General features: G+C 28.4%; 10 protein-coding genes across 10 annotated transcripts; 6 read left to right on the top strand and 4 right to left on the bottom strand.

Annotated features, from left to right (window-relative positions):
• Window positions 1-294: 294 nt before the first annotated feature.
• T551_02822 (uncharacterized protein) lies at window positions 295-1,536 on the bottom strand (the record flags this gene model as incomplete). Its single annotated transcript, XM_018375085.1, has 4 exons — window positions 295-354; window positions 396-821; window positions 870-1,360; window positions 1,407-1,536. 4 exons carry the CDS (start codon window positions 1,534-1,536, stop codon window positions 295-297), a joined length of 1,107 nt encoding a protein of 368 aa, XP_018228626.1.
• Window positions 1,537-1,943: 407 nt separating this feature from the next.
• On the bottom strand, window positions 1,944-2,675 carry T551_02823 (DNA phosphorothioation-dependent restriction protein DptG; the record flags this gene model as incomplete). Its single annotated transcript, XM_018375086.1, has 3 exons — window positions 1,944-2,351; window positions 2,416-2,534; window positions 2,579-2,675. The coding sequence occupies 3 exons, from the start codon at window positions 2,673-2,675 to the stop codon at window positions 1,944-1,946; spliced, it is 624 nt and encodes a 207-aa protein (XP_018228627.1).
• A 140-nt stretch (window positions 2,676-2,815) lies between these two features.
• T551_02824 (nuclear protein localization protein 4) lies at window positions 2,816-4,760 on the top strand (the record flags this gene model as incomplete). Its single annotated transcript, XM_018375087.1, has 6 exons — window positions 2,816-2,909; window positions 2,981-3,074; window positions 3,122-3,353; window positions 3,398-3,886; window positions 3,943-4,590; window positions 4,638-4,760. 6 exons carry the CDS (start codon window positions 2,816-2,818, stop codon window positions 4,758-4,760), a joined length of 1,680 nt encoding a protein of 559 aa, XP_018228628.1.
• A 145-nt stretch (window positions 4,761-4,905) lies between these two features.
• On the top strand, window positions 4,906-5,890 carry T551_02825 (uncharacterized protein; the record flags this gene model as incomplete). The annotated part of the gene is made up of 4 exons (XM_018375088.1): window positions 4,906-5,162; window positions 5,205-5,275; window positions 5,320-5,711; window positions 5,756-5,890. 4 exons carry the CDS (start codon window positions 4,906-4,908, stop codon window positions 5,888-5,890), a joined length of 855 nt encoding a protein of 284 aa, XP_018228629.1.
• A 785-nt stretch (window positions 5,891-6,675) lies between these two features.
• On the bottom strand, window positions 6,676-9,521 carry T551_02826 (uncharacterized protein; the record flags this gene model as incomplete). The annotated part of the gene is made up of 11 exons (XM_018375089.1): window positions 6,676-7,035; window positions 7,081-7,237; window positions 7,279-7,364; window positions 7,411-8,098; window positions 8,139-8,257; window positions 8,305-8,425; window positions 8,471-8,613; window positions 8,655-8,727; window positions 8,771-8,985; window positions 9,030-9,100; window positions 9,149-9,521. The coding sequence occupies 11 exons, from the start codon at window positions 9,519-9,521 to the stop codon at window positions 6,676-6,678; spliced, it is 2,406 nt and encodes an 801-aa protein (XP_018228630.1).
• A 153-nt stretch (window positions 9,522-9,674) lies between these two features.
• Window positions 9,675-10,195, top strand: T551_02827 (uncharacterized protein; the record flags this gene model as incomplete). The annotated part of the gene is made up of 4 exons (XM_018375090.1): window positions 9,675-9,731; window positions 9,782-10,041; window positions 10,092-10,127; window positions 10,171-10,195. 4 exons carry the CDS (start codon window positions 9,675-9,677, stop codon window positions 10,193-10,195), a joined length of 378 nt encoding a protein of 125 aa, XP_018228631.1.
• Window positions 10,196-10,425: 230 nt separating this feature from the next.
• Window positions 10,426-11,542, top strand: T551_02828 (cleavage polyadenylation factor RNA-binding subunit YTH1; the record flags this gene model as incomplete). The annotated part of the gene is made up of 8 exons (XM_018375091.1): window positions 10,426-10,579; window positions 10,628-10,657; window positions 10,703-10,800; window positions 10,851-10,929; window positions 10,972-11,091; window positions 11,140-11,233; window positions 11,276-11,354; window positions 11,396-11,542. 8 exons carry the CDS (start codon window positions 10,426-10,428, stop codon window positions 11,540-11,542), a joined length of 801 nt encoding a protein of 266 aa, XP_018228632.1.
• A 486-nt stretch (window positions 11,543-12,028) lies between these two features.
• On the top strand, window positions 12,029-13,301 carry T551_02829 (uncharacterized protein; the record flags this gene model as incomplete). Its single annotated transcript, XM_018375092.1, has 9 exons — window positions 12,029-12,099; window positions 12,143-12,170; window positions 12,213-12,306; window positions 12,355-12,460; window positions 12,502-12,515; window positions 12,566-12,592; window positions 12,634-12,723; window positions 12,772-12,866; window positions 12,912-13,301. The coding sequence occupies 9 exons, from the start codon at window positions 12,029-12,031 to the stop codon at window positions 13,299-13,301; spliced, it is 915 nt and encodes a 304-aa protein (XP_018228633.1).
• A 388-nt stretch (window positions 13,302-13,689) lies between these two features.
• T551_02830 (uncharacterized protein) lies at window positions 13,690-14,605 on the bottom strand (the record flags this gene model as incomplete). Its single annotated transcript, XM_018375093.1, has 10 exons — window positions 13,690-13,761; window positions 13,808-13,933; window positions 13,972-13,991; window positions 14,014-14,128; window positions 14,180-14,200; window positions 14,245-14,259; window positions 14,305-14,356; window positions 14,400-14,425; window positions 14,471-14,506; window positions 14,558-14,605. The coding sequence occupies 10 exons, from the start codon at window positions 14,603-14,605 to the stop codon at window positions 13,690-13,692; spliced, it is 531 nt and encodes a 176-aa protein (XP_018228634.1).
• Window positions 14,606-14,890: 285 nt separating this feature from the next.
• Window positions 14,891-16,028, top strand: T551_02831 (ribosomal protein P0; the record flags this gene model as incomplete). The annotated part of the gene is made up of 4 exons (XM_018375094.1): window positions 14,891-15,018; window positions 15,095-15,380; window positions 15,435-15,824; window positions 15,888-16,028. 4 exons carry the CDS (start codon window positions 14,891-14,893, stop codon window positions 16,026-16,028), a joined length of 945 nt encoding a protein of 314 aa, XP_018228635.1.
• Window positions 16,029-16,073: the final 45 nt, after the last annotated feature.

Below are 16,073 nucleotides of genomic sequence, written 5' to 3' on the forward strand. Positions count from 1 at the left end.
TAATGTGTCCTCTACACCGAGTGTGCTCGAGAGGTGTTTCAAGAGTCGATAAGGTGAAATCTATGGATAAAGTTTACAAGGAAATAATTAATATATAGAAAGTCAAGATGATTTTTGAAGAAATGCTTTATAGATGTATTCTGACGGAAGGAGATGGCATTTGATGTAATTTTTGAAAAAAAGAATATATATGTCTGTCATATCAATATAAGGTTACAAGAGTATAAAATGAATGTCAAAAAGAGATACAAAAGAATAAACGCTAAGAAAACTAAAAATGCAAATATATGTTTTTTATCCTTTTTGTTTAGCAAGTTCCAACTCTGGAATGATTTTTTCCCAACTCTCGAGAATCTGGAATAGATGAATACTGTTTGTTGGGAGAAAAGATATACCTGTTTGTAAAAGTTAAGATTTTCATTTGAAAAAGTGCCAAAATTTTCTTCTATTTCTTTTGCCTTAATTTTGTCAAAAATTTCGCTTTCACGTATTGTTTCTTCATCAAAAGCTTGACTAGCTTGCTTGGATATTTCTATTTCCTTCTTAATTTCTTCGTTTTTGGCTTCTAGTTTTTTAAGTCGCTCCTGTTTTGCATGTTCATGATCAATGCCTGTTAAGCTTTCAACTTTTTCCCGGAAATACAAAAGCCCCGAGCCTTGAATAACATGCTCTTTCTCTGCGTTGATTTTCAAAAGATACCCTGAAAGGCCTTCGATATCCATTTGTTTTTGATCACGCTGTTTCAAAAGCTGTTTTTGCATATTAGCATAACAGATTAGATCATGTAAAAAGGTCAAATAAGTATAATCAGTATATTCTCTCTAAAATAAAATATCAGTTAATAATAGATGCTCCTGTATACACCTTACCAAATTTTTGATGCTGGCTTCTGTATTTTCAATAGCTTCGCTGAACAATGTTAATTCCCAACTGAGGGATGGCTCCAATATAGCAAGCTGTTTGAATAAAAACCCCATTTCTTTATAGTCTGACTCTAATTCTACTTCGTTCCGTACCATTTTTGATACCATTTTTTCTACATGTACCAAACTATTCTCTAATTTGTCTATTTTTTCCTTCATATCAATAAATATCTGGTTTGGTTTGTCAAGTTTTGTAAAAGCATTGAGAAATGCATCACTCAATCCTTCAAAAACTCCTCTCACATAAATATGATTTGTTTTATGATGCAATACAACGCTACGAACATACGCATGCCAGTCTTGAGATTCAAGAAATTGACATAAATGTGGAGACCGACGTAACTGAGGATGCATGGCCACTCTTTGTAAGAATATTTCCAAAGACTTTGTTCTTTTCATAATAAATTCACTGTTAAATCGGTCTCCTTTGATATATTCTGCCATGTTTATCAATGATTTTGTGTTAACACTCAGTAAACACACTTAGTTTGTGCTTATCAGGCAATGGAGGTATACAACACATTGGAAATTCAGCAGAAAGTGTTTCGTAAAGGAAAATAAAGTCGGTAAATCGTCTACGTACTGATGATTTGGTTTTCTGAAACATCGGCATATTTGTCTGTAAAAAAGTCAGAAAAAAAGCAGAAAAGCACATCATCTGCATCCATGTGTAATAATCAAATAAGATATGTGTATATCTTTTGCTTCTGTGGTTTCTTTTTGTGGATTTCGGCAAAAACATAATAATTGAGTTGGTTCTTTGCTTGGAGAGTGGAAAGGTGATGCTGGAGCATCTGTACTTAGTGGAGTGCTAAAAATAGGTGGTTTTTCATGTGGTGAAATAGGTGTTTCATAAGAAGATGTCTCCCAATGAGAAGATAAGAAATTTTCATCTTGATACATGTTTTTTTTAATTTTTTTAAGTGTGGAATGTATTACGTTGTTTTTTATATAAAAAAGGCGATGGTTAGGAAAAAAATAAGAATGAATATGTAATAAAAGAGAAATAAATATGATGTATTATTTATGTTTTTTTTTTTGAGTCGAAGTGTTGAAAAAGGTAGGGTCTTTAAGTAATTCGTTTTCGGCGATACGTTTTTGTTCTTCTTTGGCTTTTTCTGATATTGTTTTTAATTTCTCATACGTTCTTGCCTCTTTTTCAGCAATATCTCTAACCTGTGTGATAGTTTGTCGTAATTGTTCGTTTAAGACCATTTCGTTTGCGGTCTGAAAAATAGTTTGTCCCCATTCTTTTTTAAAAGATTGGGCTTCTTTAGATACATCCATAACCTCTATCTCAAGTTCTTTCTCCAGCAGGCGGAATTGTCTCCATAAATCACTTGAAAGTAAACCTCGTTGGATAGCTTGATTAAGAACGGATTTTTTCACCCGGAGATCATGAATACGTTTTATATTCTCCTTTGCTCTCTACAATAAAAACAGCTTAGAAAATCTATCTATAGAAATATTCATGATATAGAAAGGAATTTACCTCGAGCAACGCTGCCTTAAGAATATTTTGTGGAACTGATTCTGAGAGATGCAATAATGAAAAATATAAGTTTCTAGACGTACTTGATGAAAACCATTGCTCCAATGGTGATATTTTTACTTTTTTTCATAAGTTTTTTTCTTAAAAAAATCTTTTTGCTTACAGCGTTTATGTCTCGAATAAAAAAAAGAAAAAACACAAAAAGAACCAACAAGAAGCGTTATATAGATAATTGGGAGATAAAGCTGGATATTTGACATAAATTTTTTGTTTTTACTCCCACAAAATCGTCTCCAAATACCCGTTTATTTTTTTGTGGTCGTGGTTGGCTTGACAACTATTTTCCAATCATCTCCTGGGCAACTCGTTTGATAACGCTCACCGTTACTGCTAACGATTAATGACAATGATATTGAGAATTCGAACAAAAGATGGAATGCAGAGGATTTCTATTGATGATACATTGGATATTAAGTTTCTTTTAAATAAGGAATGTTTTTTATTGTTTTTAGAATTGATTATACTTATTTTTTTCTTTAGATTATTGAGATATGTCAAGAACAAGATTTAGGAAAAATTGAAATTTCAAAAAACCCACATGGAGGCTATTTTTTGGCATCCTTTTTAATTGGAAGAAGTATAAATGAGCTTGGATTTGTGTGAGACTTTTTTTCGGGGTGAAAATAGTTTATTGATAGAGTTTTAGGCACGGAGATATTATATACGTCAATGTAAAGAATAATGACAAGAATTCTGTTTCTTCAGGAGAAAAAGTAGCACATAATCCAGTTAAAAAGCCCCACGATGTACGCCAGAAGGTGATCCAGGACTCTGTTGATGATTTTCTTGACACACAGGATGGAAAAATACCAAACACTCAAAATATGCTATGTAAACATGGTCTAAAAGGGATGTGTGAATATTGTATGCCCTTAGATGTATGCTTTTGGCCTTTTTTAAAAAAGTATTAAAATCAGAATAGCCTTATGATTCGAATTATCTTAAACAAAATAAAATTAAACATCAATCATTTCACTCGTATTTAAGGAAAATATCTAAGAGCAATTCTGGTTCTGATAATGTACCTCTTTTGGTTGAGCCTTTTTATGGGGTAAAAAAGGATTGTCAAACTGGACACAAGCCATGGCCTCTTGGGATTTGTACGAAGTGCCAGCCTTCCGCTGTAACTCTTCAAACACAAGAATTTAGAATGGTGGACCATGTAGAGTTTTCCGATTCTTCTTTGATCGATACTTTTTTGAATTATTGGAGATTATCAGGACATCAAAGATTTGGTTACCTTTATGGTCGATATGAGCCTTATGATGCTGTTCCTTTGGGAATTAAAGCAGTTGTGGAGGCTATATATGAGCCTCCACAGGAAAATGAGCCAAATGGGATTTCTTTAATTTTGCCTTGGAATGAGGAGAGTACAGTCAATGAAGTAGCTCACTTATTTGGATTAAAGAAAGTGAGAAACACATGATATTGAATATATGTATATCTAATGAATTAATAAAAATACAGGTGGGAATGATATTTACTGATTTAACGGATGATGATTCAGGAAAAGGGACTGTTATCTGTAAAAGACATGTTGATTCTTTTTTTTTATCTTCTTTAGAGGTTGTTTTTGCCGCGACAATGCAATTAAAGCATAAAAATGTTACTAAGTGGAGCAAAACAGGTGAATTTGGTTCGAAATTTGTGACATGTGTTGTTTCTGCTAATAAAGAGGGTGGTATTGATATTTTTGCTTATCAAGTATCAAATACAGCAATGGCTCTAGTAGATGCAAAAATTATAGAACCTAGCGTTGATCCCAATACTATGTTGATTCGAAAAGAACATGATGTTTATATACCAGAAGTGTTTTTTCAAAAAATTAATCAATATAAAACACAAGTTCAGGAAAACGCTAAATCTTCATTCCCTATAGAGTATCTTTTAGTTACACTAACTCATGGTTTTCCTATAAAATCTGAATCCATTTTTTCTTCGGCTTCTGGTACTTTTTTAATTGAAAATAGAGCATCCATTGGACAAGTACAAAATATAAATGCTTTAGCAGAACGAATTAAGCCTATTCTTGAACAACCTTACGGGGATGCAATCAAAGCGCTTTGCGATTTTCATTTTTTAACTTATCTATGGAGTTTAGACATTCTAGATAAAGTAAATATTTTTATTTTTTGTTTAAAAAAGCTCATAAGAAAATGAAGGAGGATGGCACTTTACTTATTAAATGTATTAAAGAATGGCAAATAAATGATTTATACAATTTATTAGAAACTCCAGGTTGGCAAACACTTATAGCAATTCTTCGCGAAAGCGGTTTACTTTAAAGAAAAAAACATAAATGTTTTTTTTCTTATTTATCATATATTTTCTTGTTTTTTTCAAACTATTTCTGGAGATAATAAATCTTATCTAATCACGGTATCTGATAAACGACTGTAAACAGTTCGTCGGTCGTACGATAATTAAGTTATGACTAATAGTGAACAAGATAAGCAAAATGTACAGGATTCTCAAGATGATGATTACATGACTATGGCTCTTCCTGATGTTTCTTCTTCATTACTTTCTACGAGACAGAGGAAAATACATGCTCAGAAAGAAAAAGGAATAAATAAATCATATCGAGAAAGAGAACGTGAAAGGAGAGAAGAAGGGCTTCGTTTCTCTTTGATGGATACGGAAAAGCCAAGCAAAGCAATGAATATGATGTTTAAAATGGGTTATACGTTTGTTTGTTGGTATTTTTTATGTTTTTTTGATAAAATTAGAAAAGGCACTGCTTTAGGCCAAGGATGTACTCAAAGTAGAATAGAGCCTCTTGAAATAAATATAAAGACGGGTATCTTTGTTTTTTAGTACTTTTTTTGTTCTAAAAAACGCAAGATCGTGCAGGTATTGGTCATGAAACAGCACAAAAACAAAAAATTGTTCGAGAAACGTTAAAAATACAAGATGAAATGGAATATAAGACACGAGTCCGTCTAGAGAATGAGACAAAGTATCTTGAAGCAAAGATTTATCAAGCACAGAAAGTTTGTGAAAATTTGAACAAAAAAAGTATAGATGAACCACGTAAGGTTAATGTTTTGTGGAGAGGTTTAGTTATAGAAAGGATTGAGAAAGAAAAAGAACGTATGAGAAAACATGAAATCTTAAGCAGAGTCCAAAGTCTAGATGATTTGCAGAATGAAGTAAAGCCAGATCGTCATACTCAGGTTGAATGGAGTCAAGAAGATGATCAGGATTTAGAGTTAGATGCGTTTAATCAACTAGATGTGAGAGATATAGCTTTTGTTTAAATTATGGCTAATTTGAATAGCCTAAGATTCGATTAGAAATGATTATTGATTATCTTCGTGAAAATTATTATTATTGTTTTTGGTGTGGATGTGCTTATGAGAATGTTCAAGATCTTTCTGACAGTTGCCCTGGTAAAAGAGAAGAGGATCATTAAACTATAGAAAATGCATATTTTATTGAGTAAAGTTTTATTCTATGTAATTTATTAAATAAATGTCAAGTTTTTAAAGGAAAAAATTCATATTTTAGAGATTTAAAATGCATATACTTAAAAAATAGATGGTGTTTTGGATCTTTATAAATATTTGTTGAAAAATGCTTTGATATATATATATATATTGAGTTATTTTAATAGTATTTTCTGGAAATTCAAATAGATGTGTTTATAACTTTTTTCATGATTTTATTATTGGATCTTTATTATTTTATATTAGGGAATTATTTATTTTTTATTAGAATTATACAAGTTGTTAATTTGTGTTTCATGTTTGAAATTTATATAAATATATAGTTTTTTGAATATTTGTTTTAATGTAATTTTGAAGATAATTAATTTAATATTTAATCATTAAAAGAAAAATATAAATACAAACTTTGTTATTTTATAGTTTTCAATTTTTAAAACATTTAAATTTCTTATTATCATGATTAAGAATTTTTATAAACACTATGTTTTGCTTTGATGAAATTAATGGTAAAAAGTTTACTATCTTTTTTATTATATATTTTATCTCTAATATAAAAGTTTATGTGAATATTCAATCTGGATTAATTACAAAACATTGTAAATATTAATATAAACATATTATAAATTATGTTGAAGTAATAGATAAATATGAATTTTTATATTCTTATTTATTTATATAAAAATCATTATATTTTTTTAATCCTACAATTATATAAATGTATTAATAATATTTAGTTAAAAATAGATAATATTTAAGAAACATAATTAGGTTTAAAATAAGATTCTTTACTTGAAGGACTAGTTCCTGAAGAGGAATCTCTTCGGAATAATCCCTTAAAACGCTCATTTAATCGAGAACCAGACGATGGTAATGTTTCAGAATTCGATAATGTAGAGTTTCGAGGTAATCGTTCAAAATTTTCCCGTGTTATAGAAAAAATAGAGCTAATATTAGAAGCATCAAAACGAGAAGAAAGGCCTGTATTTGGCCCTGTTTGTGAAGAAAGAACTAGAGATTCCAAAAGTGGGGATGAGTCTATCAAATCTGAATGCTCTGATACTTGAATATTAAATATATCTAATAATTGATTTTGTTCTTGTTTACGAATACCCTTCAGATAATTAGTAATATAAAAACTACAGAATATTATAAATACTTTAAGTTCTAAAATTTTCAAAAAATTAGATGCATTTTTATCACCAATCCATATAAAATAATTATTTACAAATTCTTCAGAAGAATTAATCTGTGTTAATAATACTTTTAAAATAGTTTCTATTCTTGATATCCCTTTATTAACAAATTTAGTGTATCTTTTATTATTAAAACAAAAAATAAACATATTTATACTCACGATATATGTGCTTGTGCATTCTTTTTATTTGTAATTACAGGAAGCTTTAAAAGAGTCATTTTAATTGAATATAAATCTGAAATCATCTATTATAAATTATAAATATTCTTCATTTGTTATAATAAATCCTACTTGTTCTGCACCAATTTCTGAAATAGGTCGACTTCGGGTAATATAAAATATAAAATTATCTAAAAATGATTCAACTATTTTATCACAAAAAGTTCTAACGAATTTTTCTATAGGAATTTTTTCTATAATTTTTTTGGACATATCTTTTAATACTGACGTTATACCAATGACATATGCACTTTGATCTACTATATTTTCCAATTGGCTCCAATCTATTTTTACCATATCTTTAAATGGACCAGACAAATTTGCTTCTACTATTTTTACAAGACTTTTAATTGAAACTCCAGCAATATTTAAAAACATTTCTTCTTCTTTGGTAAAATTTACTTTTTCTCGAAAATCATCTATTATTTTACTTTTTATAAGTGTTTCCAACTGTACAGTCGTTTTATAACAATAATCTGATGTGTTTAAAACTAAACAACAAGTATTTATATTTAATGTTTGTCTTCCATCTATAACGGGTAATAAAATTGTTTCAGCATATATGATAAGCCATTTCCCAAAAAGATAAGATAACTCAAGCAAAAGCCGTCCATCCAACAGTTTTTCATATTGTGTTAAAGTTTCGCGGTAAGATAAAAACAATTCTGTTGAAGAAGATGTTACTATTAATTGAGCATTATTTTTTATTTCGTTTTCTAAATCTATTTTTTTAAAAGATTGAATCATGGAAGATAATATACTAAAACATTAGATTTTTTCTTTAAATTTATAATTTATACTTTTCTTGAGATTCAATGAAAATATTCAAATATGGATCAAATGTATTTCTTATAATTTTATGAAATGTCAATGTTTTACCATTTTGTTTTGGAACAACGCTATCTGTCAAACTGCAATGCTATTAAATCTTAGCACTTTTAATGAGTTTTTTTTAATAATGTTTACATCAAAAATAAATCTCTTTTCTAAAAATTGTTCGAATTCCAATGTTTTCTCTAATGCTTCTATAAATATAGTAATTTTACAATTCCTTCCAGATTTAGAAAGTACATCTCGAATATCTTCACTAGTATACTTTAATAATGTTTATATAAATATATATTATAAATACCTTGTATTTATGCAGAAATTGTGACATAATCTTTCATCTGTATTCCATGACTCAGGAAACATTTTTGAATGTTTTTCATCATAAAGTTTCAACATTCTTTTTATCCATGCATATCTTCGAGAAATATTGTCCAATGAAGCAGCCTATAAGTTAGAACTATTCGATTCATAATTATACTAGAAACCTCATCATTTCCTCGAAATACTGCACGATATTCTCTAAGTTGAGTATTACAGTACCACAGCAAAATACGTTCTCTACAATAAATATGAATAATTCAAATTTGAAATGTTTGAATACCTTGCTTTGTTTTCAAGAGTATCTATCATAATACATATTTCCTGCAACTGAGATGCTTTTTTATTTAAATCTAAAGAACTAGAAAATATGTTCTCAAAATCTAAAGATGCTTGCTCAAGTAAATCTTTTTTTAACTCATAAATATTGTTGCAAAGTATAGCAATTTGATCAACACTTCTAAATGATTTAAAGTAAGAAGTTAACTCTAAAACTGCCTAAAAGATTATGAATATTTCAAAAAATAGAATAAATATTCTACTTCTAATAAATGTGTAATCTCTCCATACTGTTTTGCCTTGACCAGAGCTTTTAACTGTTCATATGCAATCGCTACAACCAATTGGTTTTAGAACATAAAACAACCTACAAAAAACTTACTTAACATTTGAAGACGCTTTAAAACAATCATTGATGAAATTATATTACGTCTTGCATAGTCTAATTGCCTAATATCGGTTGTAATCTCTGTAACCAAATTTTCCATCTCAAGTGCTCGTGATTGCATAGATTCTATATCCTGAACTAAACTATGGAATATTTCTTTCATAGACATGCAGAATGATGAATCAACTACATTCTTGTTCAATCCAATTTGCAGCATTTCAAGTTCATCGTCTAATGCATTTGTATATTTCTCTAAATGCATTATACATGATCCAACAACTTCATGAGACAATATTGGCTCAGAAAGAATTGTATTAACATCATTTAAAACGTTATAAACATTAGTTTGTGCTGTTGCATCTATCATAACAATTTTTTAAATTTTCTTAATTTTCGTCTGTTAAAATATCATAGATTAACGTAAAAAAAAGGTGTTAAAGATAATTTTAATAATTTATAATCTTTTTATCAAGAAAACAACAATAACAAGTTATATGTATACTTTATAGTTTTTTCTGTGATGAGAATTGTACATTTTTTGAAAAATGAGGCAAAAAAACTAGGGACAGGATTAACAGTAAGTTTTTGTTTTTTATTTAGAATCCAGATATAAATAATATTTCTAAGGGAATTGAAACACATCCTGATCCACGTCCTGTGCTGTTAGAAACGTATCATCAGCTACTTGAGGTCCTATCACACATGCCGAATCATTCAGTATATCGTCAGGCTACAGAGACATTAACAAAACAGAGACAAGCAACTGTTGAAAAAAATACACTAAGAGAGGATATTGAAAACGGTATTGCAAGTGGTTTGATTGAAGAAGTAATTCTTCAAGCAAAAGATGAACTAAGATTGGCAAAAAAAATGTTAGAATGGAAACCGTAGGCTCTTTTGCAAATATACTGTTTTAAATGTGCTGATTAGCATGCAGTTGGGAAGATTTAGAAGTCCCACCGCCTCCCGGACAGTATAAGTTTATATAGTTTTATCTTACAATTAACAATATATAGATGGGAGTATTTTCGAAAAAAATAGCTATTTTCAATTCTAGATCTTTATTTATATTTTAAAAAGTTTTCATTGAAAAAATAATCTTTACATCTATACCTAAATATATATTTACATGTTTATATTTGTGTCCATACCCATGTTTATATTCATGTTTATATAGATAATTTACCATATTTCAGTATTTATTTACATGTCTATGTAAATAAATAGATACAAATATTCATATAGAGATATATTTGTAGATATCTACAGATATGGATATACAGACATGTGCACTGACATATCGATTAATCACCAGAAAAATCATGAAATCCATTATTGATAAAGCACTTAAGCCGGACTACAGCGACTCATTTTTTTCATTTGATTATTTTCTAAAGACAGAACTTCGATTTAACCTTGATCCAAGTTTGTTCTTGTATTTTTTTACATAAAAACTGATATAATTTCATAAAGATCGACCAGTATGTCGTTTTTATATACAAGGTAGACAAATAAATATGATTATATTTATTATATTCGTTTATTAAGTGGTAAAAGGTCATTGTCCTCTTGGAAATGCATGTCCTGATAAGCATTTTTTTTCAAAAGATGGAACTAGTGGACGATCAAATAGTATTGTCTGTAAAGTATTATATATTTAAAAAGACTTGGAAATAGTATTTCTTAAACTCTATAGCACTGGCTTCGAGGGCTTTGTAAAAAAGGTGACCAATGTGAGTTTTTGCACGAGTATAATCTTAAAAAAATGCCGGAGTGTAATTATACAAACATAAAAGAAAGTAAATTAATATAAACAGGTCGTTTCTTTGCAAAACATGGATTTTGTAGTAATGGAGAGGAGTGTTTGTATCTTCATATTGATCCAGATTCAAAAGTTGGTTCTTGTCCTTGGTATATAATGGGATTTTGTCCATTAGGTTGTTTTTCTATTCGTTTGAAAATACTTATTTCTTATAAACTTTAAGGGCCAAAATGTTCACAAAAACATATTAGGAAAACTCTTTGTAAATTGTATTTAACTGGATTTTGTCCAAAAGGACCTGAATGCTCAAATACTCAGTACGTCAAACCATGTTATATATATTATAATTAATAATCTAGTCCTAAATATGCATTTCCTCCTCAACCACTCAATTCTAAAGGATCATCTGATTCTGTTACTAAAGAGGACACTGAAGATGTATGTAAAGTATTATTATTTTTTGTTCTAATATTCATAAGCGTCCTTATCAAAATGAAAATTCAAAAGAGCGTGGAGAAAGAACTTATCGGGATTTATCACAAGTTGAATGTTTTAAATGTGGACAAATGGGTCATTATGCGAATCATTGCCATCAACCAAAAACATATAATAATACAGTTGCTTAACATACTTTTTAACTATACAATTAAAAAATGCACTGATTTTTAATATTGACGATTCTATATATTTCTATAAAATTATAAATTTTGAATCAATATTGTTGATATATATATATTGATTTTTCTATTCAAAACAAAATGTAATCTACATGTACTAATTTAATATCAGGTTTTGTTCTTACTTCTTATCTAGAAATCATTCCACATTATTTATTAAAAAATCAATAAAGTCAATAAATATTAAAATTATAAAAATGTTTAAGATTTATTTTTTCAATTTAATATATATAATTTTAATGTATATAATTTTTCAACATATAAATACTATAATTTTTCATTATAATAATTATAATAAAAAAAAAACAAGATCTTTACTATTATACACTTTTATTTACATTTTTTATCGATATCAATAGGTTTATAAGATATTTATTCATAAAACATAAAAGTTGTTAACGTCAACATTTAAAAGTTTAAATAAAATCATAACTTATGACACTTATTGAAACATTTTCTTCAATATCGCCTATTAATAAGTGTATTTGCCTTAAGTCTAAAGAAAGGTAGGTTTTTTTATTTTTAAAAGTAAGAAATTTAATAATCTAGAAACCAAGATGCATTTAAGTTATTGAAAGTAAGTTAAGAAAAAGTTAATTATTAAATAATAAAGTTTTAGGAAATAGAGTTATTCACCAAACCCATTATGAGTTCCAGAGGATGGAAAGTGGGTGTATTAGCTGAATTTTTTCCAAAAAACAAAACCTTATTAGGTTGTATATATATATTTAGATTAACTTGTTATATTAAATTATTTCTAGGATTAAACATAAACAAAGGATCTAAAATATGTATAAGACTAAGAACGTGTAATGATGAGAATACATTTTATCCTTTAGATTATTTAATTGAAATAATGTTACATGAGTACTCTATATGTTTTATATGACCTTTTTTAACATTTCTAGATTAGTACATAATGGTTAATAATATAAAAAGTCTTTTTATTTTCTAATGAATTATAGTTTATAGTTCTCATAATGAAAAGTTTTATGGAAAGTTTATCTTTACATATCTTTAATTAGGACTAAATTATATAGATTTATTAAATAAATTAAATTCGGAATTTAATCAATTATTATCTTCTAAATATTATGAAAAGGATGCGTATTCTAAAAGCTCTAAACTTGGTGATTGTGTTTCTGATAATATTACGCTTTAAAAATTTAATGTTTTAGATAAAGGATTAAATATTTTTACAAATTGTAATGGATTGCGATTAGGAGGCAATGGAAATACTGAAAATAAAAGTTTACGAGATTTAATACGAGATGTTGTCTTTATTTGTTTCAAATACGTTAATTTAATGATCTTGTAGGCAACAGAAAAACGCATAAAAAATTTAAAATGGTGTGAATCAAATTCATGTATTGTAATTAAAGGTAAGAAAACTTTTAGTAATTTTGAAGGAAAAGAATTGTTTTTAAAATCAATAGAACCAAATTCTAGTTTACATAATTCTTTAAAGAAACAAAAAAAAATATTTGAATCTGAATCTTTTCAAAGTAATATGGTCTCAGAAAATCAATGGTCTTGTTCATTATGCACATTTAAAAACAATGAAAGTTATTTACAGTGTGAAATGTGTTTATTAGAGCGTTCTAACGTTTCAGAATTTTTAAATGAAAAATGGAAATGCTCTGCATGTTTATGTGTTAATCAAAAAAATCAATATTCTTGTGAATTTTGCAATACAATACGAGCTTAAATTTACAAAAATATTTAAGTTTAAAAATACTTTTTTGGAAACTTATAAATGAATTGCACATTTCAGTAATAACAAAGTAAAATTATAAATTATATATACTAAAAAGACATTATATTAACAATATTTAAAACAAACATTATAATTATATGATTTCAATATTATTTTTATTACATAATGCAATCAAAAATTATACAGAAATGATTAATATTATTGATTTTATATATTTGTATTGAGGATACCAATTTTAAGAAAATAAAAAATCTGCATTTTTTAGTAAAATAAATATTTTTTAAAATTCTAATTAGATGATAATATTTTGGATATTTTGATTTTTTTTAAATATTTTAAATAATAAAGAAAAACTTAGAGTATAATTATATACAAGAAATCACACTGTTAACGATGAAACAACCCAATCTAATCCCTTATATAATCCATCTCCAGTCAATGCACAACAACCCTATTTACAAATTTAGACAACAAAACTCCTCAAAAGCTAATATAACCTGAATATGCCATGCTCTGTCTTTAAAATTAACAAGTCCTAGTGCATCAGATATCTCATTAGGTTTTAAAGAATTTTCAACGTCTTGTTTGTTTGCAAAAACTAAAAGTATTGACTCTTTTAAATCCTAGAAAACGTCAGCATACAAAAAAAAAGAAAAAATACAGTTTCCAATTGCCTCATTACTCATAATTTTTGATAGTTCACTTTTAGAGATGTCTAATCGTTCTTTATCCGTTGAATCAATAACCAATATAACAGCAGATGTAGATTTATAATAAGCATGCCAGGATTGGCGTAAAGACGTTTGTCCCCCTAAATCCTGGAACACATCTTAAACAATATGATCCAATTATAGTGAAAAAAACCGTACCCACATAAGAAATTTAATATTCTAAACAAATATTTAGCTGAAAAATAAAAAAAAAATAAAAAAACCTTATATGTAATTTCCTATTCATGATATTAAAACACAATCTATATAGTACAGCAACTTACTTCTACATTGCTTCCTATTGTAGGCTGAATCTGAATAGCCTGACCTAAAAGACTAAGCAAATTAGCAAAAAAACACCTTTTTCCACATAACAAACAATTGATACAATATAGTAGACTTTCCCTGGTACATATTATTAAATAAATCCACTCATTGATGCCTATTTACCGCGTTATCTAAGCCAACAATAACTATTTTCTTTTCCTAGCCAGAATCACTCCTTTTCCACGCTTTAAATCCCGAAAAAAAACACACCTGAGACATAAGAAGCCTTGACCATATCTTTGAGAGCAAAACTCCCATCAAAATAGCTCTTTTCTTCCCAAAATTCGATTTTTTTTACACTTTTCGTCGTTTTCGTATCTTTATCTAATTTTTGAATTTCTGCTCAAACAAAAAAATAAATCTTCTAAAACACAATGTTACAAAATCTTTTTCAATCATTTAAATAGTCGTTTTCACTTGTTTTCTCCTCTTTTTTTTGCATTTTTTTCTTCTTCTGTGACTGTTATTTCTCTACTGTTTATCTTCGCCAAAATTTCTGTCGTTCAACGTCAGATTTTCAACAATTGTCTTTACATTGGTAAAATGGGCTGTAGTAAAGAACATAAAGCAAGTATAAGAAGAATTGAACCTTTTATTCTAATTGTCACATTCAGGCGGATTATTTTCGTAAATTATACTCGCTATTTAGTGAATATAAATCAATTTTTGTGGTGAATATTGATAATGTTGGATCTCAACAGTAAGCGTTTTTGGGGGGGAAAAAAGAGGATTTTAATGTCTTTTAAGGATGCATAAAGTACGTCAGGAGCTCCGTGGATCTGGTGAGCTGCTTTGTGGAAAAAATACGCTTATCCGGCGTGCTATGACGACTTTTTTTAGTAGTCTTCCATATCTTGAAACACTGATGCCGGTTGTGCGTGGAAATGTTGCATTTGTATTTACAAATGATGATTTGAAAGAAGTCCGGAATAAAATTGTGTCTAATGTAGTTTCGGCCCCAGCTCGAGCTGGTGCAATTGCACCCTGTGACGTCATTGTTTATGCCTGTAATACGGGTATGGAGCCGGGAAAGGTGTGCAGAAGAACATGTATATGTCTTATTCAAACAATGTCTGATTGGTGTTAGACTTCTTTTTTTCAGGCACTTGGCATACCGACAAAGATTTCACGCGGTACAATTGAAATTGTATCTGATGTTCATCTTATCAAAACGCAATCGAAAGTTGGTGCTTCAGAGGCTACTCTTTTGAATATGTTGAATATTTCTCCTTTTACATATGGAATTACTGTTCTTCATGTATACGACCAGGGAGCTTTATTTTCTCCATCTATTCTTGATATTACAGAAGAAGCGTTTATTAAACATTTTATGACAGCCATTGAAAATGTATCAAGTATATCATTGGCCTTAAACTATCCGACAATTGTTTCAGTTACACATAGCTTAATTAATGCTTACAAAGATGTTATGGCAATTTCTATTGCTTCGGATTATTTATTTGGTGCAACAGAAAAGGTTAGTTTTTTTGAAAAAAGATATATTCAGTAGAGATTAATGGAGTTTTAACTTATTTTTTAGATTAAAGATATGCTTGAGAATCCAGATGCGTATATTACAAACGTGCCTGTTTCTACTGTTGCTGAGACAGTTGTTCCTCAAAAAGAAGAGTCTGAGGAAGAGGACGAAGATGAAGATATGGGGCTTAGTCTTTTTGATTAAGAGAATAGAATTATGTACGAGTTCACATTTTAGAAATTAATCATT

The sequence above is a fragment of the Pneumocystis jirovecii genome, assembly GCF_001477535.1.
Source record: "Pneumocystis jirovecii RU7 chromosome Unknown supercont1.13, whole genome shotgun sequence".
Classification (NCBI taxonomy): domain Eukaryota; kingdom Fungi; phylum Ascomycota; class Pneumocystomycetes; order Pneumocystales; family Pneumocystaceae; genus Pneumocystis; species Pneumocystis jirovecii.